This window comes from Indicator indicator, chromosome 20 (assembly GCF_027791375.1).
Source record: "Indicator indicator isolate 239-I01 chromosome 20, UM_Iind_1.1, whole genome shotgun sequence".
Taxonomy (NCBI): Eukaryota; Metazoa; Chordata; class Aves; order Piciformes; family Indicatoridae; genus Indicator; species Indicator indicator.
The window spans coordinates 12,339,298-12,366,396 of record NC_072029.1 but is presented as its reverse complement, the minus strand read 5'-3'; the positions used below and the strand labels follow the sequence as shown (position 1 = coordinate 12,366,396).

General features: G+C 41.8%; 1 protein-coding gene across 14 annotated transcripts in view; it reads left to right on the top strand.

Moving 5' to 3' along the window:
* The window catches only part of ABI1 (abl interactor 1), a 70,064-nt gene that overhangs the window by 23,732 nt on the left and 19,233 nt on the right, over window positions 1-27,099 (top strand). For 8 of the 14 annotated variants that reach the window (XM_054390260.1, XM_054390264.1, XM_054390258.1 and 5 more), the window contains exons 3-4: window positions 16,582-16,758; window positions 26,640-26,654. The exons of 1 other annotated variant lie outside the window; for it this stretch is intronic. In XM_054390260.1, coding sequence (XP_054246235.1) covers window positions 16,582-16,758; window positions 26,640-26,654 — 192 coding nt within the window. Of the gene's footprint in view, window positions 1-3,260; window positions 3,281-16,581; window positions 16,759-26,639; window positions 26,655-27,099 lie in introns of all 14 variants that reach the window. 5 more of the 14 variants (XM_054390259.1, XM_054390255.1, XM_054390266.1 and 2 more) reach the window with 2 other exon arrangements.

Here is a 27,099-nt window from a genome sequence, read left to right as displayed (position 1 = left end):
CCTTTAAACTACCTGCTAGCAGCTTTCTGCTGCAGTCACAGTTACGTTGCATAGTTCTGTCAGTTCCTATTTACTACTTCAGTTTGGTTTCATTTGCTTTGAGGATGGCCACACTTCGAAGGGAAATTTTAGGTAGGAGTTGAACTAGATTTGATGTAGGCAGATGTGGCATCAGAGACGGTGTAAGTGCTGCACTGTTCTGATTGTGCCAGCTCAACTCTCCCTGTGGGACACTGGTGTGAAAAAGCAAGGGAGGGAAGGGCTTTGAGCCCCTTTTGGTTCCTAGCAATCACAGCTGGCTGGCCTGCCCATGCATGCTAGGCAGCAGCAGCAGAGCAGCAGTTCTGCTATGGTTGAGATTGTTTCCAGTTGCAGCAACCAGAAAGCAATGTTCCTTGAAGATTGAACTGCAGTAGCCAAGTGTTTTGCTTTCTTTGTAGCGTATGAAGTGTAAGATATCTGAAATAAGTAGTATTTTCTTTTGTAGCAATTTTTAGGATTACATGGACTTGACAGTGAAAGGGGAAAGTAGAAGCTGAGGGTCAGTCTGCGGTGAGAGTGTCACCAGGGAGGACCTTGGACATTGAGGTGGGGAAGGAATAAAGACTATGACATTCAGCATATATTTCTTAAGCTGTGATGCAACTAAATAAACCCAGGATTTTTTTCAGGTACCCTGATGATGAGTTGAGCAAGACACACTTTTATTTGTGCTCTGAAAGCAATTTATGCTCCTTATGTTTGTTTTCTGTGTGTATTAAATGAAATTCTAGTTTGCAGTTTAAACTTGTCTTGTTCATTTGTGCCATTCTTATGTGAGTCTCTGAGCCAAAGAATTGATTCTTTAGAAATAAACCCTCCTCTTGTATCCCTCCCTTCATTCTGAAAGGCAGTGTCTTCTAGAAGAGGAGTTAAGATGTAGGCTTTTTGTAACTTGAATATTTGACAAGGGAAAACTGCTCCTCTAGAGATTTTGGACTGTGTCCTTTTGCTCTTTTGGCTTACAGATTCTTGATTGTTCTTGCTCCTTCCCCTCCTCTCAGAAACGAGCTGATTTAAGCATACAGTTAAAGATAAATTTTTTGCCACTGCGCTTTCACAGACTTCAAGAGGGCGAAGATGGGACAGTCACATTCATCAGAGGAGAGAGAGGTTGACAGGGACATCCTTGTTTACTGTGTCAAAACTGAAAAATGTAACAGATCAGCACTCACATTTATGTCAGAGCAGCTGCTGTACTGGATGTAGCAGTTGCTCTTTTTTCGTTCTTTTTTTTTCCTGGACGTAAACAGTTTTTAAATAGCTCAGTTCCTCGATCAATGCCTCCTGAAGCATGCAACAAGCAATAGACTCCTTTTTAAGAAATGATGATTTGCTCCAGGAGACACTGCACCCCTTAAACATTCAGTGTTGAGATTTTCTTTGGCATCTGAAGCTCTCCTCTAATGTGAAATAGGGACTATTAGAAAGCAAAATGTTCTGAAAGCCTAACTCTCAGCCAAAACACCTCCAGGGATGGCGACTCCACCACCTTCCTGGGCAGCCTATTCCAATGTCTGACCACTCTTGCAAGAAATTTTTCCTGATGTCCAACCTAATGGCACAATTTCAGGCCATTTCCACTCATTCCTTCACCTAATACTAAGGAGAAAAGACCGACCCCACCTTACTACAATTTCCTTTTAGGTAGTTGTAGAGACCAGTGAGGTCCCCCTTCAGCCTTCCCTTCAAAGTCAGGGAAGAAACTGCTCTTCCATGTCTACTTCCATACAAACTTTCCTTTCTGCATGTCCAAATCAGACCGAGTGTCCCTGCAGGAGCTAGAATGTCATCTAATGTTGTATACATTAGAAAGATAATGTTTTCTCTCTGCTTCTGTTGGACTGTCACTGCCTGTCAGTAGACACAAATATTCTAAAACTGGCAAAGAAACCTGAACCTTTTGTTTATATTACCTTGGCCCCAGTGATGTGCCTGCTGACAGTTCTCTGTGGCCTTTGATGCACATATTGTTCTTCCTGTGCTCTCTGTGGTAGAGGCCAAGGCTCCAGGCTGTACTGTGCTTACTCTTATCTGTGCACTGATGATTATTGTTGTTAACTTTGTGCATATCAGCTTCTACATGATCTGTATAAACTGCTCAGAATATAGCAGAATGTCTAAGGGTTGCCTTGTCAGCTCTTCTGCTGAGAAATTCCCTTCATGACCGCAAGTGAATACACAGAGGGTCTATCTGTAATTCCTGGACAGTTCAGCTGGGGCAGTCAAAAAAACCAAAACAAAACCATCACATGACCACCACCACCAAAACCAAACCAACAAAAAAAAAATCCCATGTTAGTTATTTACACCTAAGGGAGAGCAACCCCAACCCTCAGCCTTTCTGTGATGGGGAAGGGCAGTGGCTTTGATGAAGATGAAGAAACTGAGCCAGAAACCTTTTTTGTTTCCTTTAATTCTTTATTCCCACTTTTTGGTGCATGCAGGATTTGAACTTATTTTGGGGGAATAGGGACACTGCTAACTTTAACAGCAATTGGCTGTAATTAATTTCTACAGATGCTGATTCCCATTCCACAGCTGGGGAGAAGGGCAGTCTGAGTGCGTAGTTTTCAGTGTGGTTTGGATCATTAAAACCTCCTTTTTGCTAGATGGGTGTTAGGCTGCAAGCTCTAGATACCTCATTAACTACTAAATTAAGAGACCTGATACAACTTCTTGTCTTGCTGAAATCAAAGCCCCAAATCCCAGGACTGTGAACAGTGCCCTGAAAGGCCTTTTTGATAACGTTCTGCAGCCACAGAGTCTAAGGTGTTTGTGCAATCTTCTCTAATGAAAACTTCACGGATCTGGAAGATACACCACATAAATGAAATGCATTGCTAACCTGTTGTGAAGTCACATGTTGGACTTTTCAAGAAGGCCAACATTTTTTTTCTTCAGATGAATCTCATCAGATAGTTGTCTGGAATTAAATTTTCTTGTGTTTCAAGTGTGGGTAAACCAGCAGTCTTCATGTGTGAATAGCTCCAGTTTTACCTTGAGTTTGGGTTTTCTTATCTCTGTCAGTGTTTCAGTGGGAAAAGGAATGCAGTGTGTGAGGTGATGGCTGTAAGAACATTGTGTCTAGCACAGCAGCAGGTAACCAGCTACCAAAGTGTTAAGTTGGCTATATCTGTGCCATGCAATGCAGCTGTTTGGGACATTGGTTTTCCTGGAAGTTGGGTAGTGTTAGGCTTTAGCTGACCATATTTGAGGAGATGGAGAGGGAAAACATGCAGTGTCGTTGTGGAGCGGATGAGTCTTGGTGGTGCTGCATCACTGGAGCTACCACCCTTCATAATCTGCCACTTGGGCTGCTGAGTGCTTGTGGCTGGGCTTGTGCTGTTCAGAAGGGAATTGCTTAATGCTTTCTGCTGGCTGATTTTACTGGGGAGCACATAAGTGCTTAATGTTGATCTGCAGATGGAAAACCAAGCAGTGATTCACATGAGTGTTTTATAAGCCAGCAGTAACATTTTGCCACTCTTTATGCTGCTGGTTGGACTTTATTCTCTTTACTACCAGCCTTTTGGGACCCATTTTGCATGTCCTGTAAAAACCCCTTTACAGGTTATTTATATGCAGTGTACAAACTCTTTATTAGTTCGTGGGAGGTATATGAATGACTTAGTAGCTGCTCTTCTAAATCTGAGACAACTTCCATTGTTTCATTGTCACTTTGAAAAAAGCATGTATGAAGGGTGGAAATCTCTCCAGCTGTGTCAATCTTACTGAACATTTGCCATGTGGCTGCTGTGTCCTGGTGTGTATCTCTTCTCCAGCATCATCTGGGACAGTGTGACCTCAGCATCATGGAGCACAAAGTGAAAAGTTTACCTCTAAGGAAAAAAAAGGTGTGTGTGAAATTTTATCTAGTAATATAACTTGTGGCTGAACACCTAAGCAGAAATAGGCTACCATGAGTGGGTTTGGGTTTTGTTGTGGGTTGTTTTGGGTTTGGTTTGTTTTGGTTTTGGGTTTGTTTTTTTTTTTTTTTTGAGAACTATCTGTTCCCCTGGGGAATATTGCTAATTCTTAACTGACCCTGCTGCTAGTGCCCTTGTGGAAATGGCATCGTGGTGGTGGTAGTGGAAATAAAATTGTAGATTTATTTAGTTAACAGCTGCAGTATATTGAGAGTTGTTGGTTTTGTGGGCTTGTTGTTTTGGGGTTTTGTTGTCTGGGTTTTGTGGTGTGGGTTGTGTTTGTTTGGTTTTGGGTTTTTTTTTTTTTTTTTTTGAGGAAAAATCAACATTTTCCTGGACTAGTACAGTTTAAGTGACAACTAGTGGAGGCCATGATCAGTTTTTTTCAGTCATTCCCATTTGGAATGCTGCCTGTGCCTGTAGAAGCAACATACCATAAAAGTATGTCCACCTCTTCCTTAATTTCAAAAAACAGAGTACTAAAGCAGTCAGTCTCCTTTCTAATCTTCATTCCTGGTTCCAGGAAATAATTTTATTTAATAATTTGCATAATTATATCTTAGAGCCATGAAAATATAAGTGGTACATGGCCTTAGCATTACGGATCTTATATTTTGTTTGCTTCCTCTTTGAGCATCTGCTAAATAGCTGATTTTTTTTTTTTTTCCCCTCCCCCTGAATGTACTCTGGTATGAATACTAATGTGCAGTGATATTTTTTTTTTTTTTTTTTTTTTTTTTTTTTTTTTGTAGCTGCACCTGTTCATGCTTGAAACCACTTGCTTTTTCCCCTTGCATGTTGTCCTGGGCTGGTTATTTACAGTGGATCCATCAGGTCAGTTCGGTGTGGTGTCGCATGGGGATCGAAGCATAGCTTGCTGCTTCTCTAACTGGGTTCTCTGTTCCTTGCTTGCAAGAGCAAAAGAATGTCTTGTCAACCTGATCTTGTCATGCTCTCTCAAATTCCTGTATGTGGCAAAAATCAGGAGCAACCAGAGTGTGATTAAAAGCTATCAAGCTTCTGTACAAAGTGAGAACAAGTAGGATGGAGACCTTAGAGTCAAAAGGGGTCATCGTGGAAATAATAAAACATATTTTTGCTTCAGGGAAGGTCAGTTGGGCCATCTTTTGAAAATATTCAAGAAGGAGGAAATACTAAATAATGACTGAAAGGCTTAATTTGATCACAGGAAGTTCTGCTTTCGTGTTCAACTTGGTGTATTATGGGATTGGGTTTTTAGTTTGGTTTTTTTTTTTTTTTCCTTTTTAAGTTGCATTTTTGAGCTGTGTTCAAAACCAGACTTTATGAGGTTGCAGGATAAGCCTTCAAACCACAAATCAACCTTTATCTGACTGGAAAGGGGATAAACGTCGTCTTTGGGAAGCTGATCCTTCTTTGTCCATTTATAGGATTTCCTTACGTGTGTTTTAGTACTGGGTAAGATGCAGCAATGGCCAGATGTAGTGCAGGGCTGAAAGAGATGAGTTGGACTGTGGATAAGGCTTGTTGTCTCCTAAGCTGGGCTGGAAAGGGGTTTTGAGCAGTACACATGTTTTTGGTCTCCTGGCTGATGGGAAATGTATTGTAGCTTAATGACATGCCAGCTCATGTGGACTAGCAAATTGTTTATTCCTCTTAAGAAGGAATTTAAGTGCTACTTAGACCTGCATGTTTTTAAAAGAATAAACTTAGCTTGAAATGCTGCAGTGGATGTGCATGTGTGTCTTGGCAGATGAAACATAACATTTGAGAGTGGATGAAGTGTCTGTAAGGGTGCTAGAACACTGGACCTGTGTGTGACCTGCCCTAGGTGATCCTACTTTGGCAGAGGGGTTGGACTTGATCTCCAGAGGCCCCTCCATGCTGGAATGATTCTATGAACAGTAGAAATATTAAGTTATTCCAGTGTCCAGCTCAGGGCACTTTTTGCCTGCTGTGGTGATGTGTGAGATGCTGAAGTAACTGAGGACAGTCTCAATTTGGGAGATGAAACCACCAAGTCATACCATGAAATTGCTATCTTGGTGTAATTATCGGTTAAGGTAAAGAGAGAAGTCCAGTCAAACAGCCAGAAATAAATATGACTTGCTCAACCATCTGAGCTATTACCTGTGTCACTGTTTGGATTTAGTTTCCTCATACGCCCTAAATCTTACGAGACAGCACCAGCAGGGTTATAAGCCTGGAAGCAATGAGGAGCTGGACTATCCTTTATTTCTTCCTGTCTGCACAATGCAGATGATCTGCTCACTGCTTATGTATCACTTTTTCAGTCCCCTCCTGAACTGAGGAATAATTAAGTGTATCTGTTTCTGTGCTATATGAACAGTTCTCATCCATGTGACTTGCAGACATGTCCATTAGTGCCTTATTTTGACAAGAGCGTGCCAGCTGACTGCAGGAGTGCTTCTCCTTCATGTATTATAGTTTTGAAGCATCTCTCATGTAGTAGCATTGGGTGCTACTCTGGCATCTGGATGCTAAAACTGGAGGAGAGAACTTATGGTTCATGGTGTGTTGGTTAAAATAATGCAGTTTTCCCTTTTCTTATGTCTGTGGCTCAAGAACAAATAATGAAACTTCAGGAAGTGGGGGGATGATTTTCATAAGCTCTTCCTGAGAGAAATCCAACTTGAGTCACTTGGGATTTTGCTCCTTTAAGCATTCCTCCTGTAGTAGAGTTTGCCTCTTGGCTGGCACAGAGAATATCTATCTTCAGTCTCTGTTACCTAACTTAGACCTCCAGACCTGGGAGCAAAAGGAGTTTGATGGCACCAAAACTACGAGTTTCTTGCATCTTAGTTTCAACTCAGCTTTTTTATGAAATAATTTCCCTGGGCTGGATGAAATGTGTAGTCTTTTAGTCAATGCAGGAACTCTTCTGAGATGCTTTCTACTATGAGCTGCCTGAGTCACTTAGAGTAAGTGTATCTAACACATTTATTCTTTTGGAAATTATTTGGAAAGCTTTTAAAATACTGTTTTCTATGTGAAATGTTTGCCTGAAGTAAGATTGAGAGAACACTGTTGAGTGGTCATTATTGAGTAATGCCATGTCACCTAGTTCAGTGCTGTTTAAAAGCATCATCTAATCAGTAGAAAAAGAATTAAGAAAATGTGGATTGAATTTTTCCAAAGGCATTTTTAGAAAGCAGAGGTTCTGCAAACAATTACATGACTTAAGCAAACATCCTGGAAAAACAAATTGTGCAGATCTTAATAAAGATACTTTTTCTGTGTACTCCTCCCCTCCTTCCCATTTGCCTGGATTTCTTCACTGTGGTACTTACTAAAACAAATGCATAGCTGTTTACATGAGCTCCATACTTTGGGAAGTGAACACTGTATTGCTGGATAGATACACACAGCTTGCATCCAAAAAAGTCCATTGAGCTCTCTTAGGAAAACCAGCCTTTACCAAAGTGGTGGTCAGAAGGCAGGCCATAGAAGTTGGCACAGCTGTCTTTTCATAGTCCATTAAATTGTGTCCTAATGGACCCTGTTATTGCTCAGGGGAAATATTTGACTCCTCACCAACACCTCCTTCCCTGACTGAGGTAACTGAGCAGTCTGTTCATCCCAGTCTCTCTTCTGCACAGTTAGGTTTCTGGCAGAAGGTCAGTAAAACTTCAGTGTGCTTAGCTATCCAGTATTGTGTGGGTCAGTGGTCAGTCATGCTTGAGTCTGGGGTGGTTGTTGTGGAGCTGTAAAACCTTCTCTTGAAATGCCATGGAGCAATTCAGAGGCTTCTCGCCCACTGTTGTTTGGAGCACCTTCACCAGGACACCAGTCTACCTTCCTCATTTACAAATTCACAGATTGCATCAGGATGGAAAGGACCCTCAAAGCTCATCTGTTCCCACCCTCCTGCAGTCAGCAGGGATGCCTCCAACTAGAGCAGGCTGCCCAGGGCCATATCAAGTCTGAATGTCCCCAGGAATGGGGCCTCAAACACATCCCTGGGTATCCTGTTCCAGTATTTCACCACTGCTTCATAATGTCCAACCTAGATCTGCCCTGTTCCATTGCCTATTGTCCTATCACCACAAGCCCTTTTAAACAGTCCCTCCCCAGTCTACCTGTAGGTCCCCTTCAGGTACTGAAATGCTGCTTTAAGGTCCTCCAGAGCCTTCTCTTCTCCAGGCTGAACGGCTGTAAAACACTTCACTGGTCAATATTTGTGTAGTGTGTCTCTCACTTTTGCCTAAAGAGACATTACAAGATGGCCAGTCTCTCTTTCTGCTGCTATTCACTCATGCTAGACAGCATTTTGTTCTCCCCTGCCCCAATTTTGATTCTCAGTTATAGAGGAGACAGCATCTTGAAAATACAGATTTCTAGTTGCTTCTTTCTGTGTCATCCCCAACAGCTGACACTCCATTTCTCCCTGAGCTTTTGCAATCAAGTTTAATCATTATGCTAATAACTGCACAGTGCAAATGTCTAATTTCTGAACACATGATCAGGCTGACTAATGAATTTACTGTAACAGCAGTGGGAAAATGCATTCAGCAGGGGGTACACAGAGGTGTCATCCTCTCTGTGCTTACACAGAAGACTTCTCTTGAAGGCTTGTACTGCCTTTCAACCTGCCACCAGGCTCCAGTGTTTGTGTTCAGGTGGACTTGCACAGGACAGAGCCAAGAACTTGCTCCTGGGTATGTGCATGCACAAATCTGAGAGGCTGGCCTTGAGGAGAGGTTAGCTAGTGGTATGCTTTCTTCTTGAGCCATGGTCCTTTGCCTTAGTCTGGAAAGTTTTGTCTGGGTGAAGTTGTGGCTCAGCACAGAGTGAGTGCTGCTAGGACTGCTGAGGCTGGGTGGATGTTCTCAGCAGACATAATTGTAGTATTTCATATCGGTTGTGGCCAAGAGTAGGAGGCTAAGGGAAATCCATTTACAGAAACAACGTGCAACTTCTTGCCTTAGTCATGGTTGGAAATTAAAATGGCAATGGAGAAGTAGAACAGCCTTAGAAATTCCATCTCTGCCCTGTCCCTTCCTCCCCACCCTATTAAACTGCTTATTTAGTTGTCTATCTTCTGCTTTTATTTAATGTATCCCAAATTACAAGAGTTCTGTATGACTCAATCCAGAATAGTAATGTAGTCTTAGGACATGGGAGGGAATTTTTGTTAATGCTTTTTTTTTCCCCCCTAGAATGTCTTAATAGGCTTCCATGCATAATGCTGTAGAAACGGATTTCAGAAGAAGTTCAAGCTGTGTGAAATCAATGATGCTTCTAAGCTTGTCTTCTGCTGATGTACCATCAGAAAGGATAGCTGGTTACTGAAGGAGTTTTGAGAAAGGGGAGACTGGGTCAAGGAGTTTAGCTGTCTTGTTCTGTATTTGTCTTTGAAAATAGAATTGAGGAGCTTGTCAGATCCTAGTTATTTTGATATGAAAGTGATGTGGAAGAGCTCTTTGCTCCAGTCATGTGCTGAAGGAAGGTAGTAGCATGGGTAGTTAGCTAACTGCAGAGTGGAACAAGTATACCAAAGGCTTTTTCAGTGGGATCTCTAGTGGCTAAGGGTTGTTCTTGCCATCATTTCATTAGTAAGATGAGTAGAAAATCAGTTCATTGCTGGTTATTCTCCCATTGGAGTAGCACCTTATAGTGTTGCAGCCAAGTTGCTTGCCATACAGACTTGCTTGCTTTGTACCAATAGTCTTGAAAAACTCCAGAACTTCAGTAGTTCTCATCTGGAAAAAAGGTAATCTTCAGCCTTTGAACATTTAGGCAACAAAGGAAGAGAAGAAATTCCCTGTGTAGAAAGCTGTTTGTGGCACTCAGCCAAGAGGGTTTCTGGTGCAGTTAGTACAACCTTTAGCCTTCTGATGGCTGTTTAATTAATACTCTCAGGTTACTCCCAGTGCAGTGCTGACCCAACTGAAACCCAGCAGATTTCCCACTGGCTTAATATCACTGCCACCAAAAGCTACAGAAATCACAATAGGTTCTGGGGGGGAGTTTTGTTATTTTTCAGAGTAATAATTATTTTGACTTACGCACTAAATCTATGAATGCAATATTCCAACCATGTAACATAACCTAAATTTATTGCTGGAAAAGATTGGTTTTGGCGTGTTTTGGGGGTTGGTTTGGGTTTGTTCAGGCATGAGCATTCTGGCTTGTCATTATTCCAGCTTTATCAGTTCCTTACCTCAGACAAACTTTCATAAAGTTCAGTTATTCTATTGAGTTTATTTTTTATAGGCTTTTTTTAGATGGTTTCCTTTTCAGCCACCTGCAGTGCTCCTTGCAATTGCACATGTTCATCTCCTAAGAAGTTGCTTTTTTTGGCACACAAAATGCTTTTTGGTTGACATACAAATTTTTTTCTACTCCCATGGTGGTTCTTTAGTGAGTCCAAACTACTGAAGAAGCTGTTTAATTTTTTCCTTTCTGCATTTGTGCTTTCCTTCTGTCAAGAATATATTTAGATTTGTGTGTTTTGTTTAATTCTAGACAAGCACATTGCTTCCAGTAAGAAAAAGAGGGACTCATTCACTTTAAAATGCTGAAGCTCTGGCATGGGAGCTTGCACGAGCATATTTTGTTTCTCCTTTTTTAAAGGAGAATAGATGCATATCTATTCTCTATATCTATGCACATGCATATCTTGAGGAATAGCCAGCAAAAAAGACATTTGAAATAACTCAGTCTAATTTCAGGTACTTAAATATACTCACAGATAAAGTTGAAATTTTGACTTGGCATAATCAAAAGCATTTATCTGCTTTTTGTGCTCTTTTAAAGACTGAACACAAATGTAACGTGTTATGACTGCACATCCAAAATGTTGTTCTGTCAAAATCAATCAGCAGGATTGTACATTTGAAAGGCTTCTCTTTTGAAGTGTCTTCTATTTTAAAGACTGTTTTTAATCAGCAGATTTTTGCATTTCTGGCTTCTGTTCAAATATAATTAATAAGCCTTTGGTTCCATTTAGATAGTCTCAGGTTTTGTTGTTTTTAACTTGTGTTCGTAATGCTGCTGTTAGATAACCATTGAAATCCAGTTCCCTGTATAGAACATCCAAAGCTTGCTGGAGGAGAGGGAATGTACCTTGGAAGTTTCCCTTCTCAGAATCCTGTCTTGGTGAAGGGTAGATAAAGGGTGCAGAGGGAGAACTGAGAAAGAACCGTTTTTCAGAAGCAGGTATGTCATACACCGTGAAACTCCAGTGGGTGGTTAGCAATCATTAATTTGGGTCCTGTCCTGCAGTGGTTGTGAAGTGGTGGTGTGTGGTGCTCAGACACAGCTGAATCTCCAGCAAACACTGGAAGGTGTATTCTAGAGTGATAGAGGATTGTGTGTTAGAAGAGAGAACAACATCCTGAAAGCTGCTTCTTTCTTCTTCACTCCCAGCTTCTGATGCTGAAAAGCCACAGACTTTAGGAGGCAGGTAGAAGATAATTGCAAATAATCTTCTCATCTCCCCTGCTCTGACTCCTCCCACAGTGATCTACATCAATGCTGCATTTCTTTTCTACCTGCTTATTAAAATCATACTCTAAGGAATTGAACTAAGAGTTGGAATTGAAAGACCAAAAAAAACCCCAAAACCAGTTAGCTGGAATGCAGAAATTCCTGTTCTCCACTGGTGTGTGTCAGACATCATTGGAGGGCTTCCTCTTTTTTTTAATGTTATTTAAAAAGTGATGTTCCCAGTGCACTTCCTGTTGAAGTGTATGTGCATTTGGTTTGCTCAGGCAGCTTAAAACGGGCAGGAGGCTTTGCCAGCACACAGGAAGTGTAATCTGTAGCTCAGTCCTGCATTTTCCCTAGCAATTAAAAACATGGGTGGAAGCTGTTTTACGGAGAATTCTTGGCTGAATTTTTCTCTGGCAGAGCAGACAGCTATGGTGGAGTTGCCCCTACCTGTGCTCACCTACATTCCCTGTCTGCTCTCAAAGCTGCTGCAGGTGGGCAGCTCCAAGAAGCTGGCCCAAGCAGCAAAGTGCTTGGCACAGTACGGGAAGCTTGGCAGAGCCAGGAATAGAGCTTCAATCTGCAGTTTTCTAGGCTTTTGCTTCTAGCCACAGACCCAGCCCACTTCTTCCCTTCACTTGACTGACATCCTGGCAGACAGCTGCGTCCTGCATGCAGGGCCAGCTGCTTCTGCAGCACTGTCTGACCTCCATACTCCAGATGTTTGAAGTTCCATTTCCCTCATACTTATGTGAACTTTAGCAAAGTGCTTCTGGCATTTCACCAATGCAACGGCAAGGAGGGAGGACTGTGGCTTTTAACTGTTTTCTTTCCACAGTGAAGGCCTCTGTAGAGCTGCTAAAAATCTCTTCCTCTATAGGACTCTATTTGCCTTCAGTTGCCATCTGTCGGTCTTCTTTCCCACATCTCTTTCCCGGTTCCCAAAGAGATTCCTGCAGACCTCCCTTTCTTATGCTCTGTGATAACATAATTTTTCTTTCAGTTGGGGAAGGTGAGCTGAGGGTGGGATAAGAAGCCATTGTATCTCTCCATAGGTGCCATTTATTTGCAGAGCCTAATTCTGAGGGTGGCATTTCACAGGTGAGACTTAACAATTTCCTTCAGCTGCCCCCTTTTTATGTGCTCAGCAGCTTGCCTGAACGTGCTTTGACACGGCAGTTGGAGAATGATGCAAGGAGCTTCTTTCCTTCTGTCCCATCTGAAGGATGAATGTGTCCTCCATAGCAGTCCTCACATTTCCAGTTGGCACTAAGAAAGAAACATCAGGCATGAACTGAAGTCTGGCTTTTGGACAAGTGGGACGGTTTCTTTGCTCTGATTCTTGTCCTAGAGTGTAATGCACCTGCCTCCAGCCCCTCTAGTCTGTCCTTGCCCTGTGTTCCCTTTGTGCATGCCCCTTTTCTGCTCACTCTCTCCAGCAGCATGTGTGACTAGACTTGCCAATAGGGTGCTCTGAAAAGTATCTATATAAATAATCCTTTAGCTGAACAGACCTTTCTTCCCTCTCCTTTGCAGTGCTGTTGTATCGGTGTTTGTGCCACCTCACAGATTGTGCTTTGGAAACTGGGGTATTTGAGTCCAGTGCTCAGTGAATCCTGGTCTTCCTTTTGGAAGAAAGACCTCTAGTTTCATAACAGCAAGAGGGCTAAAGGTGAAGCTATGTGACTATGGCCAGTAAACTGTAAACCTATTTCTCTAGCTCTTGTTTTCAGCTTCTTGATGTTAATGAGGTTTTAGCAAAGCCCTCACTCTCTTCTGGGTTTTTTGTCTGTTGATTTGATTGGGATTTTAAGACATCTGAGTATCTTAACTCCTGTAAGCACACGTTCTCTTGGTCAGGAATTAATGTTTTTGTTACATATGCTTTGTATGGAAATTGGTGTGGCTGGACATGTGTCTGAAGCTGGACATGCTATGGACCGTGTGCATTATTGTTTTACAGTCTGTGCTTCTGAATTCTAAATCCACACAGCAAGCAAACTGTCCTAGGTAAATGGAATGCCTGTCCCATACTTCCCTCCCTGACACTGCCCCTCCCAAATGTCCCAGAAAAAGTACTTAATGGAAAGGTAGAAAATATCTTCAAATCTTTGCTGAAATCTGGTCTACTTTATGCCAATGGTGACTGCTAGGAGAATCTTGGAAAATCTGCTAGTGGTTATAAAGAAAAAGATCTAAATTCTTAAGGCAAGTGGTAGCTTTATAGGATTAAACTGGCTGTGGTTTCAACCCACCACACTGGCATATATCTGGATTCAGACATAAGAAATCTAGTGACAAACTGTCACAACAAAAAATGCAGCCACCACTTTTGACATCCTCCTCTGGATGATACTAGTAAAGTGCATTCTTAACATTGTGAGCTTATATATAAATAAAAAAATGTATATTCTTTGTGTATAAATATATTTTAAAAGTGTGCACTTACCTGTATACCCTCTGAAAATAGGACTTAGTTTTTATTTTCCCTTTGTTCTGTCTAGTGTCTTTCAGCCTCTGATGCTGATGTTTTGCACAGACCATGCAAGTTGCTGGGTGTTGATGTCCTTAGTTGATTGTGTTAATCTCTAAAGGCTCTTGATTGTGAACCCTCTCTGCAGGAAAAGGAAGGTGATGTATCAGATTACATGAGAGAGGTTTTATCTGGCTCTTCTAGCCTTTTACCTTAGGAGGCCTGGATTTACCAGGACTTGAGGAGATGAAGCTTTCTGGAGAGCCTGCCCTACTAACTGCAACTTGTCTGTATGCTAAAGGAATGTGTGAGAAACTTCTATCTATAAACCTACAAGAAAATACTGCTGGATTTGCAGCTTTGGAAATACAACTCTTCAGTCTATTTCAGTTGCCTCCTACATTGCCAGCACCATGTAAGAAACAAACACACAACTACTGTTTGGCTCTATGATTCTATTACCAAAGCAGATCGGACAGGTACCTGTAGCTGCCAGAACTTTGAGAATGGTCTAGTTTGACTGTTGCCTGGTACATGTGACTTTGTATTTCATGGCAATTAACTGTGGTCTAGCTGGATAGCTATGTTATCCTGCTCAAAATTGCTTGTGTTTTGGGGTTTTCCTCTTTTGGAAGTTAAAAACCTTGCCTTTGGCTAAACAAACTCCAACACCAAACAAATAGATAAACAAAAATACTGAAATGAGCAACTGTTCTGCTCTTTGTTTTGCATGATGAACACATAACATTTAATAACATGCAGTCTTTATAGAGCTAGCAAAATGTCATTTCTTGTTGAAGAAGCAGGATGCTGTCAGGTAGATGATAGGGAGCATATTGCTCTGGGCAAAGCATGTGCTGGGAGCTCTGTTTGCATAGGGGCAAAGTATCACCTTGCTTTTCAGGTGTACCTGCTGTGCTAAGAGGTGCAATCCCCTTTGCTTTGAGCAGAGAATGAGTCCCTTAACCAGGCATACCTGTGTGGCCATCAGGATTTACATATGTACCCTAAACTGCTGGCCCTGCACTCTGGCACAATCATAGAATGGCTCAAGTTGGAAGGGACCTCAGATCATCTACTCCAATCCCCCTGCCATGGGCAGGGATACCTCTCAACTAGATTTGGTTGCCCAAGGCCTCATCCAGTCTGGCCTTAAACACCTCCACCAGGGATAGGGCATCCACAGCCTCCCTAGGCAACCTATTCTAAAGTCTCACCACCCTCATACTGAAGAATAAGATCCAGTCTAAGCCTCTCTCCCTCATCTTAAAACCATTCCCCCTAGTCCTGTCTCCTCTTGGCTTGGGTTATATTATGAAATCTGTAGAAAGACTTTACAAATGGCTGCTCTATATTTAATTTTGGATAAGCTGTCTGATGTAATTAATATATGTTCTTTTCTTGTTCTAAGGGGTTTTCCCATTGACAGGAATTTGCTGCAAGATTGCTTCAGTCATTTTCCAAATCATGTATGGCACAGCATCTGTTCCTGGAATTTCTTATCCTCTGCTCTAGTAATTTATGGAATTTTCATTGTTTATTGCAGGGAAGAAAAGGCAGTCTTCATGGACCACCTGCTAGGAGAAGATACATCTTTTTGTACTGTGAAGGGCTTTGGGGTTTTTTTGTTTCCTTTTTTTATTTTTGACATCAACATTAAGATAACTCTCAGTATAAAGATGTGTTTTGGTTCATCTCCTGAAGAAAAAGTGAATTGATTAATAACAGCAGATTCTGTCAGTGAGAATGAAGTAGAAGCATGGCCTTATTTCAAAGGGCATAGTAGTACTTTAAAATACAAGAGTTGGGGCTGCTCAGCCTGAAGAAGAGGAGGCTCGGCTCCAAGGAGTCCTCAGAGCTACATTTCAGTATCTGAAGAGGACCTACAGGAAGGGACTGTTTAGAAGGGCTTGATCTTGGGGTTCCAGTATATATTCAATCCTAGAGGCTTGAAACAGTGGAACTTCTGTGGCACCTAATGCTTGATTTGTACTTGTTCTCTTTCAGCTAGTGTTTCAGTGATGCATATACTGCATATAGAAACATGTCCCTTTCTTGAGGCTTGGTTTGATCCTTCAGACTGCTGGACTGATTTCTCATTGTCTCTTTAGATATGCTGAGCTCCATCAGTTGGTTAGGAAATGTTTTATGTTCCTTTACCTGCAACTTTAAGGCTCCATTTTATTCTTTTAGTAAAGCTGCTATAAACAATATGACTGAAACTAGCCTCAGTGCAGAAATAAGTCCTTCTCTATGCAGACTCTTACTCTGATATGCACTGATGGCTTTGCTGAAAGAAATTATTGCACAGACTTCCCAAGCTTAGTGCTCCTCTGGGGCTGCAGGCAAATTGCTTAGCTTGTCTGTCCTGGTTTCCCAGCTGTGGAGCTGGAGTAATTCTTTACTAGTGTCAGTCATAGGAATGTCAAGGGTTAATCTGCAAGGACTGCACAGTGCCTTCAGTGTGTCAAATCAGTAAGGTATCATTGTAATTGTGTTACTAATATTGCTTATTTCATTAAAATGTAATTTTCAAGCAATGTTCACGTAGATTAAACTCATTTCATCAATGAACTGGCATCCTTCCAGCAGGATTAACTCGGTTCAGATTCTTTATTTAATAGTGAAGCCTAAACGTGTAGGATAGCTCTGTAAAGAAACCAGCAAAAGCCTCAAGAAACCTCTGCTTTCTTGCTTTGAACCTAGACCGTGGACATCCACAAAGAGAAGGTGGCTCGCAGAGAGATAGGCATTCTGACCACCAACAAGAACACCTCCAGAACTCACAAAATCATCGCGCCAGCGAACATGGAGCGCCCCGTAAGGTACATTCGAAAGCCTATAGACTACACGGTGCTGGATGATGTTGGCCATGGCGTAAAGGTAAGCATGCCTGGGCACCTGAGCACTCAGAGTAACACACACCAGGAGCTAGGACGGGGACAGAATGTGGTTGACGTTGAAACCTTGAGCTCATTCGTGGTAGGAAGGATTAGGGATTTGGTACACTGCCATGTACAAACATTTCAATAGCAGACTGGGTGACAGTGAGGAGGGGTTTCTGAGCAATGTTTGCCACAACCCTTGTGACTGTCAGTGTCTGGAAGTAATGGCTCATGATCTTAGGCTAAGGACTTGTCAAAAAAAACATGACCCACCTCTAAAATCGTCACTCTTGCCTCCTCTGATTGTCTCTGCCAGTCCCTTTATTTCTTTTGTTATTGAGAAAAATTAAGTCATCCATTATGGGAAAACTCACTGGTGGGGTGGCCAGTTCTGTTGGGATCTTTAGGAAGGTGGTTAGCTAGTTGGCATTTAAATATTAGTGGCACTGTATGTCTCATTCCCTTTGTGCTGTTAGACAGCCTCATTTTTCATTTTGCCTAAATAAAGCCTTCATAAATGAATGGCTGCCTCCCCTGAAATGGTCACACAAGAAGTGAATTGATATAACACCCTTCGCTCTGTGGACATCATCTTATAAAACAGAGCTTTGGATCCCCCTAGAGCAGGCCTTCTCTTGAGTGGCATTAAGAAGCTTTTATTCAACACCCATGTATTATCTAAAGCTTGATGGGCTCTGGTCAGTCAGTTATGCAGCTAGATCAGCCAATCATGTGCCCTTTGAGTCACTGAGCTGTTGAGAAAGAGATCTTTTAGAATTACTTGACATCAGTGACAGGTACCTCCTGCTTTGTAGTAACCCTCTAGATGGCCAAAAGAGTCTAATTCCAACACAACTTAGAAAGCAGCTCTATACCATGATGGTTCTAGGCTATGGATTAATGTAGTGATAACTTTGGACCACCTGATTGTTTTGTTTTGCTTGTAGCTAATCCTCTACTATGCATGTAACTCTGAGGGTTGTTTTGCACTAACAATTTAAGCCAGACTGGGTGATGTTCTTTGCAGAAGGCCTTTGTTGAAGCCTGAAAAGCATGATCTGAATTAGTGTGAAATAGAAACACTTGGGTCAGAGAAACTGTTCATTTTTCAGTGCAATGTCTGCATTTGAGGAGCGAGCTCTCTGAATAGAGAATACAGCAATCCATGGATTGCAGGCCAGGATAGCAGTTTCTGCATTTCAGTGCTCCAGGGATCAAGTGCTATAGAAGACTTAAAAAAAAAAAAAAAGTAGATTACTATTACGCTCTGAAATTGATGCTTCGCTGAACCAATTGTATTGTGCAGGCTCAAAATGGGGTTCCTGATCCATGAACACTGAAGTCGTTAATGTGTAGCAGTTGCATTTTCCAAGATGACTCCTTTGCTTTTAGCAGTACTGGTCTCTTTATTGATGTGACCCTATTTGTTTAGGGGGTGGAAATGAGGTGCTGTTTTCCTATTTCAAGGCAGCTCTCATAGAACATTTTATAGTAAGGGGTTTTTTTAACTGTTAGTAGTTTAATGCTCTATTAATCTTGGTCTGGCCAGAGGTAAAATAGCTTCCAGTAATAACCAAAAGAACTAATTACAAGTCAACTACAAATTACATCTTGCTGGTTTTTCTTTATTGATTTGTCTTACAACTGTAGAAGGCATGAAACCCTCAGCAGAGAAATGATGTTGGTATTTTCTGTGTAGACTTTTTATGCAAGTTAAATAAGCTGCCAGGTAGGCCTCAGGTATGTAGTGTCAAATGCATCACAAGCCTCTTGGATCTTCACCAATGTGGACATTAACTGCTGAGAAGAGTGGGAAGGAAAGGTACAAGGAAGGAAATGAAAGATACAGGCTGGTTTATAGGCTGTTTCTGCTTCTATTTCGTTAAATACTGATCCTGGGAAAAATGTCATTAAAATATGCATTATATTTAAGGGCTGATCTTGATTTGTTTTATATAAGAAGTGTAAGTAAAAATACTGTTTCAGAATTTAAAAAAAATAGAAAGATGGGCAGTCCTCAAGGTAAATACTGCTTTCCCCTGTACATTTGCCATCTGAGCAAATGTAGAAATGTCTCCAGGTATACTCACAGCTGATTTTCTTCGTGTCTCTAATGCGTGCCATGGCTGTGCAGAGGATATGGAAAAGCAGATGCCTGTGCTCATGCCATAAAGAAGGGCTCTGCATGCTGCTTCTGTCTCATGTGCATGCAGCAAGTTTTGTAGGGGCAGGTGACAGTGATGGTAAGCAGATGCCCTGTATAGCAGATTTCCACCTCTTTGGAAGGCAGTGCTCATTCCTCCTCCAGCAGCTTCTTGGTATAAAAGCTTTTGTAGTAGAGCACCTTAGGATCACAGAGGTGCTTTCTGCTTCTGCCTGGAAACTTTGTGGCAGCTCCAAGCTATCCCATATGGACCTTTCCTTTGCAGGGGCAGATACAAAGCCTCCAAAAGGAGTAAAGCTGCCTTTTAGAAAAAATCATTATTTATACATATATATATATATAGATATAGATATATATATATATACACACACACACATACTGTATATAAATACATTCCTATGAAGCCAAGGCTAACAGCAGTCAGAATCAGGATGGCTTTTAAAGTTGCTTTGCTTTGAGAAAGCTTTCCCTTGCAACACAAATATTATGTGTAGATGCCTCCAAGAAACACACAGGCAAGCATTTTTGCCGGTCTGTTAAGTAGTTGCTCATCTGTCACCCTCTGGGGATAGGGGAATGTAGTTGAAGTCATTCTTGGTAAATAAGAGTAACTGTCACAATGTGGGAGCCTACCTTCCTGTGTAGAGCTTGGTTTAAAATTATTAGGCAGAGGCTACTTGAACATTTCCTTCCTTTACTCCTTTTTTTTTTTCCATTTCACAGAAAAGGGGGAAGAAGTGTGCCAGCAAATAAATAGGTCAAATACAATTACTCATACAGAAAATGCTCACTTTAAGAGGGGGGAGAAGGAGGAGGAAGCTTGGAAGCTGCCTTAGAAGCCCAGAAGTTGGCCTTTGAATTTATTATAATCTTCTTTTTTCAAATAGGAGGCAGGTAGAATTGCAACAATTTGTAAAATGGCAGCTAAGTAGGGAAATTGAAATGATGCCTTATGGTTAAGTCAGATAAAAGGTTGAATACATGCTAAATTGAAATGCTTAATAGATGTAATTGGATCAAGTTTGGTTTTGTAGAACTATCAGATCCATAAACCAAGCTTGAATTGTAGATGAAGGCTGATCACTTCTCCTAGTTTTGTTTTAAGAACAAAGTCAGAATTTCATCACCGTCAAGCACTTGCATTTCAGTCTGTTAGAACTGTAAGAAGCTTTCCAGCCCAGGAAATCAAACAGGAGTTAAGCATTCAGAAATATTTCTCAAGCAAGTGGAAGTTGGAGGGACTCCCTTAAAGTAAGGGATTGGGCCAAAGCTTGCCAAATGCTAAGCTTAGAGAAGGGAGCCTTGCTCTCACCCTTGTGATGCTTCTCAGCCTGCCCTACTTCCCTGCAGTCCTCATGCTCACATCTGTGCTGGTGCAAAACAAAAATGCAGATGAGATGCTGATGTGAGGATGGAAGGCTACCTAATTGTGTCTGCTTCTCCTTTAGGATAAGACCTTTTCTGTGTTAGCCACTTGAATATTAACTTCTAAATAATTCACTGCAATAAAAATAAAGTGAGACAGGGATCCTGAACCTGAGCCTCTGCTGCCTTTGTCCCCGTATTAGCCTCTGTCAGACTCTCATGCTTCAAAGGATGTCATGCTGCCAATTTCATTAATGTCACATCATCCCTCTGGGGTCATGGCCAAACAGTAAATACTGCTGTAGGGTAAAGAACGCTTCTCTGGGGGGGAAAAGAGGAACTCTTCCTGTTGCCAGCTGTAATGACTGTTGGGATTGTTGTCACTGTGCATTTCATAGGGCACGTGCCACTGGAAATTCAGAAATGTGTGGTGTCAGCTGATACAGTGTAGGTTTCAAACCTTTCTGATTGCAAAGGAAACTCAAAACTGTGAGCTCTCTATTTTCTGCTTTTAAAATTATGTATTTATTTTCCTTTAACCTCCTTGTAGCTAAATGCAAAGCTACTAAGTCAAAATAATTCAAAAAGCTGGAAGTGTTTAAAGGCAGGAGTCCAGGTATCTTTCTCTGAGCAAGACTCTGAACTTAAGTTTGTCTATCATCCAGGAGCAGGCTTTTTAGGCTAATAAAAATATGTAAAAAGATTTAAAGATCAAATATGACCTGCAAAATTTTGCCTGCTTGTTTTGGAAATAACAATAAAAAGCAGATAGAAGTAATTCTGACAAGTTACATCTGGTAACTGTTAACAGAAAGTGATGTAATTACTAGGCTGAAAATAACATTTGGGAGAGTATATAGTTAAAGGTGAAGTTGCACTGAAGAGAGACTTAACTGTTTATGTTTAGTTTTGAAAGGAATACTGGTTTGGAACCAAGGTTTTCTCAAAATAATCTGCTGTTCCACAGACTGTCAGGAAAGAAAGAATAATAAAAAAAAAAAAGACTTCTGATCTGGAAATTGAGAGGCAGGAAGGATTTCCTTAGAACTACACAGAACTAGAGGCGGAAGTGTGTTACCCTGAGTGTCTGACAGCCTGTCCTCTGGAAAACATCTTTAATTGCATGTTCTCCCTAAGTCCATATCTTGATTTCTGTAAGGAAACCATGTTCTAGACTTGGTGCTTTGCTTGATCTTTTCCTCAGTGTACTGGTTTGGGGCCAGACAGATCCTCTCTTGCCCCGAAAGGGACAAAAGAATGACACACGGAAACGGATTGGAGAGTGATGGAAAGTTTAAATGGAAAAGCAATTGGTGAAGCTACAGAAAACTACAAAGGATAGTGCCAAGAATATCCCAAAAGCATACAGAACCCCTCACAGAATTCCCAAAGCTTCCCAATCCTTCCCTTCTCCCCACCTGAGGGTAAACCCAAACCCCCAGGGCTCTTTCTTCCCCCTCCCGCTGCTAGGCAAGTCTCAGGGTGGCCAGGTCTGAGACTGCCCCCCCCCCTCCATTCTCCTCCTGGCATTAGGCCTAGACAGGCCTAAGAGGCCTTGAGGATACTCCCCGGCATTACCCGATAAGAGAGGACATCTCCCATGGGAGCAGAGAGGGAAGAAAGAGAGAGAGAATGACTCTGCAGATGGCTTTATAGGGTGCAGGATTTATGGGTAGAAATACGCCGTTTCCTGTGTCCACCCTGGGACCTGGGCACCCAGGACACCAGAGGTGTATCTCATGTAGCAGTGGCAGGGGGCACCCAGCCTGAAGTGCCACACTCAGGCATCCCGTAGCTTCATGTACAAGTACCCTGCCAGCTGCTTTTCTTGCTCTGACTGTATCCTCTTGTCAATGCCCCCTCCCTGAAGGTGTTCAAGGCCTGGTTGGATGAGGCTTTGAGCAACCTGGTCTAGTGGGAGGTATCCCTGCTCATGGCAGGGGGTTGGAACTAAGTGACTTTTAAGGTCCCTTCCAACCTATACCATTCTTATTCTACTCCAGGACTAATGAAACAGGAGGCAACTTCATGCAAATAATCCATGAGGATGGCTATGGGACAATTGAATTTCCTAGCTGCAGATATGTAATAGCACTTCAAGATGTCTTCTGGGCAGCTGCCTTTCTGTATAGATGTCTCAAAGAATTCTCCCTTGACTAATAAAAGAAACAGCCTTTTAAGTAAGAGGGGAGGTTGACTAAAGAGTCATCAAAAGCAATCATGGGGTTCTTTTCTATTGGGTTGAAAGCTGTGATTACTAGTCAAAGGTTAGAGATCTAAGGCTGGTTATTGCTTTTACAGAGCATATATGTTAGAGTTTTGAGTTTGCCAGAGCTTACTATTAATGCAGATTAGACTGGCACAGGTTTTAAACCTTTATTTCCACTCATCAGCATTTATATTGGATGGTCTTTATTGATGGTTTTCAGCACTCCTAGGTCTGTCAGTATATAGAGTGAGACCAGCCCTTTAAATTCAGGAGCTGGAGAAATAGTGAATGACATAGAGCAGGGGAGGTACAACCAATTTGCACAGCGATGTGAAGTTGCTGCAGTCTGAGATGACTGAAATATGCAAGAGAAACCTGCTGGACCTCAGTGTGATGAGGATTTTGCTCCTCTGTGCAGAAGTGGCCTCTTGTATTTCTGTGCTTACAGATACGTTTGCTCACATCAACAAGTTGTGTGCAGCGTCTGCAGCCCTCGTTTTCCAAACACAGCATGGAAACACTCATTCCCTGAATCATGATTAATGTTCCCCCATGAGTTGTTACTTGGCATGGAAACTATGAGAAACACATAGATGGCTGTCTCCTGGCACCAGCCAGCAGAGTCCCTCAAATATCTGGACATCCTTTAGCTACCAGTAGATACTCTTGATAGCCTCACACCCTACCCGTTCTTGGTCCTGTCCCCTTGGCCTCAGTTACAAGAAAGCTGCAGCACTGTCTTTTTTTCAGCAAATATTTTCAGACTGCCAGAACTGAGCGTGCTGGAATTGCCAAAATAACTTGTCTTAAGCAAGTCAATGCTCAACTGTCCCAAAAGGTTGCTTGTCCTTTCTCAGTCCAGGTGCTCTGAATTCCTGGCACCATTTACAGAAGCAGCCTCACTTTTGACTTTGCTAGAGGCCCTGCATGGCTGTTGCAGATCCTTCTTTTGCCCATAGCCTCAGTTGCATTACTCCTTTCCAGCCTGCTGCTGCCTTTCAATCCCTGGCCAAGCTGTTCTCCCACGCTGCAAAACTCTCTGAATGTGTCACTGCCCTAGCTGTGATCTTTTGGAAGTGCAGTGAGGTTGACTCCTGTTTCTTGAGCCTGAGACTGCGGTTTCTTTCTCTTAATTTTGTGACAGCCCTTAAAACTTTATCCAGGACTGCCACGTGCTTGGTGGATTTTCCCTGGAAAGGCAAATTTGTTCTCTGCTATGATGCTTGCAAAAAACCCAAGTCAATACTGCTCCTCACTATGTTTCTTGGATCATCCTGATCTGCCTGGTTCTATGCCTTGGCACCACAAGCATCTCCAGCAAGCCGACAGGCTGTGGCTTTGTTCTCACATGTGTGCCATCCAGGATGCTGGTATCTGGCTGAGAACTGTCTCCTGTGCATACAGTAATGCTAGTGGGAGGAGAAGGGACTCATGATTCTTTACTGGAGCCTTCTGCAGGAGCTCTCAGTGCTGGTCTTCATTTGACTAAGCCCTTTTCCACCTCCTATCATTTTATAGATCCTTCTCAGAACAGTCTATTCCCTCACCAAGCTGTGAACCTTATGCATGCTGCTGCTTCTCTTCCTCACGTGCTGCATTTCCTTCCTTCCTGACTCTAACCTTGCTTGTCAGGCAGTTGGTGATAGTTGTGTTCTGCCAACTGACAGAGGCATTTGTAAGGAGGTGCTTGAACCTACATTAAACATGTACCTTTTGGTTTTCTGCTGGCTTTGTATCCCTAGTTCTTCTTGAAATTGTAATGAGTCTGGACCCTGCTGCCTAGGCTGCTCCCACTTCAAAGCAATTTTAATTGCTTAGAAAGCACTGCATTTGGATTTCAGACCATGAAATGCAGCAAGGTCGACCTCATACACTTAGCCAATAAATACAAGAAAATGTGTCCTCCTAATTAATTAGCTTATTAACCATGATTAAATAGCCATATGGTTCATCTTGCTTCAATTAATTTACTTACCTCCCTTACTTCTGTCTTTTGGATCAGGAGTTGATCTCCCATAAGAATCCCTGTTCCTTTTGTATTCTTCCCTTTTGTGTTTTCTTGCCCATGACTCTTATTTACATTGATAGCAGCAAAGAGGACATGTGCAGAGCTTTTATTTATAGAAATCAATATGCCAACAGTTCCTAATTCTTCCCAATAGTGTGTGTACCTGTCTGTTTTACTGTAACCAGGGAGATGAAGCACACCTGATGCAGTGGTAGAGACAGGAATCGAGGTCAAGAGCTGTAGGACTTCAGATACATGTTCGGTGTGATAAAAACAGCACTTAGCAGGAGAAAGGCTTGAAAAGATGGAGATTACTGAATCACTGCTAGCTGGTGACATTCATATTGTCAGTGCAGTGGAGGCAGAAGGTAGTGGTGATTGAGGAGGAGGTGGAAAAGCTCACCATAAGTGCTGAGTGACACTGCATACGGAAGGAGAGAGAGGAAGCTTCTGGTTCGATGGTTTTGAGGCAGGCAAATTTAGTAGTAGAGGCTGGGTAAGAAACCTTTTCATCCTGTACAAGGTTTCTCTCTGGCTGCTGGGGACAGATGGGTCCAAGTATGTCACTTCTTGGTCTCTTCTAACAAATTCCTTGTGTTATGCCATTGCCCTTGGCAACTGGTAAAGTAAGGGGAAGGGTCACATATTCCCAAGAGAGAGGAAGGCCAATTTCAGTGCTAAAAGCCTGTTTTCAAAATATAATACTTGAGAATCTACCCTGGCAGCCTGGAAACTGAGCCTTCATGTTTATCCATGAAATAAGTATGTGGGGACAGAAGTGGTTTAGATGCCTTATTTCTGCCCCTGCTGCTGAACTCCTGCCCAGACTGGGAGGGAATGGGATGACCTTCAGGTTATTTACCACAGCTAAACTTTTCATTCGAGTTTTGGAGCAGCTTTTGTGTTTCTGTTCTTGTTAAGATGAATTGCTTAAGGGCAGCGGTTTCAACCTCTTTTGATTTGAAAACCCTAGCTGTTCTTCAGTGGTTTTTGCAGACCCTGTCAGAAATAGCACATAGGCACATTGCTTTATAGCATCTTTTAATTATGTTGTTTTTCTGAGTTCATGGATGCCTTGAAACTGATCTGTGTTTCTTGGTGGAGGAGATGAAGATGCAAACTGCACTTTGAAAAGTTATTCATTAGGAGGCTCTTCTGGAAGTGATAGTTCATTTCCAAACAAAATTCTGGGGTTACTTTTGGGGGTTTTGTGTTTGCTACTTTTTATTTAATTGGTGAAATTAAACTTTTTCTCCATTCAAAAACAGGAGTCCCCACTGTCGTGTCACCATCTCCATCTCCCATGTCATTGTGTACCCCAGAAGAAACTTAAGAGAACTAAATGTGAACATACTTAAAATTTTACATTAGTTTTCCTTATGAGGCCAAGTTTTCGTGTATATATTTAGTTAGTTATTTTTATTTATGTACACATGTGTATATATATTTTTTTCTCTGCAGTGACAAAGGCTGTAAAAAAATTATATAGTCAGATCATATACTGACTTGATTCTAAAAGCTAAAATTTCAAAATAACCATCATTATAGTTCTGCTAATACATTTCTGAGCAGCCAGTGCTGGGCTGGCTTGAGTCAGATTTCAGTCAATAAGCCAGAGGTGAAAGGCATTGCTGCTCATCCTGGTTGAGAACTCTTTGCTTTATTTTCCCTCCAGTGTAGCCGCTAGGATTTTTTCAAAACACAAGGAGGTTAAGTGTCAAAGCAACAGGCAAGTCTGTTCTGTGCCATACAGCTCGAACTGTAGGTTTGTCAGCCAGCTCTGAGATGCACATTGCCATTGAAATAGCACTGATTTGGGTTTGGACTTTTGAATGGTCAGCAAAAGGCTTTTCAAACCTTTGCTGCCCATGGGGAGTCTGGCAAACAGATCAAGCAAAGCTTTGCTAAACTTAATTCTGACACAAGTATTTGTCCTGTGGTCACTCAGGGAGCTTTAAACGACTAAGTGAGGCAGTAAAAATCTCTGTTAGTGTACTGGGATGGACCTAATTAACAGTAGACAAAAATGACTTTTTAAATAATGTGATTATCTGTAGTTTAACCTGTCCTATCCGTTGTGATGGATCTGCCATTAATTTCTACCTTTTTCCCCCCCTTTTTGCCAACGTTAAGTGGCTAAAAGCCAAGGTAAGAAGTGTTATTTCTCCTTTGACCCACAGTGCCTCATGTGACTGATAGTAGAGGCTGCAGAGCCATTAAAACTGAAAACTAGCACTCTCTTATGCTCTCCTCTGCTTTCCATAGGATATTTAGATTAAACATGCTATACTTGATTTTTTGTTTTCATTTACAGCGTCAGTATATCTGCAATACATTGACATCTGCATTTATCCGTAGATACATTAATTTCTCTAACACATTTAGTGCTTTGCTCTGAATTTAGTAGATGCCTTGATTCCCTTCACTTACTTTTTTTTTTTTTTTTGTGGGAGACTTCCCAGACAACCTGAATGACTCTGCTAGTCAAATAGCAGGGAAACTGAGAAATTAAGGGCCCATGCTGACCGTATTGTACAGTCAGTGTTAAAGTTTGATTGAAATTATTAACACCCCAGTGGAGATGAACACAAAT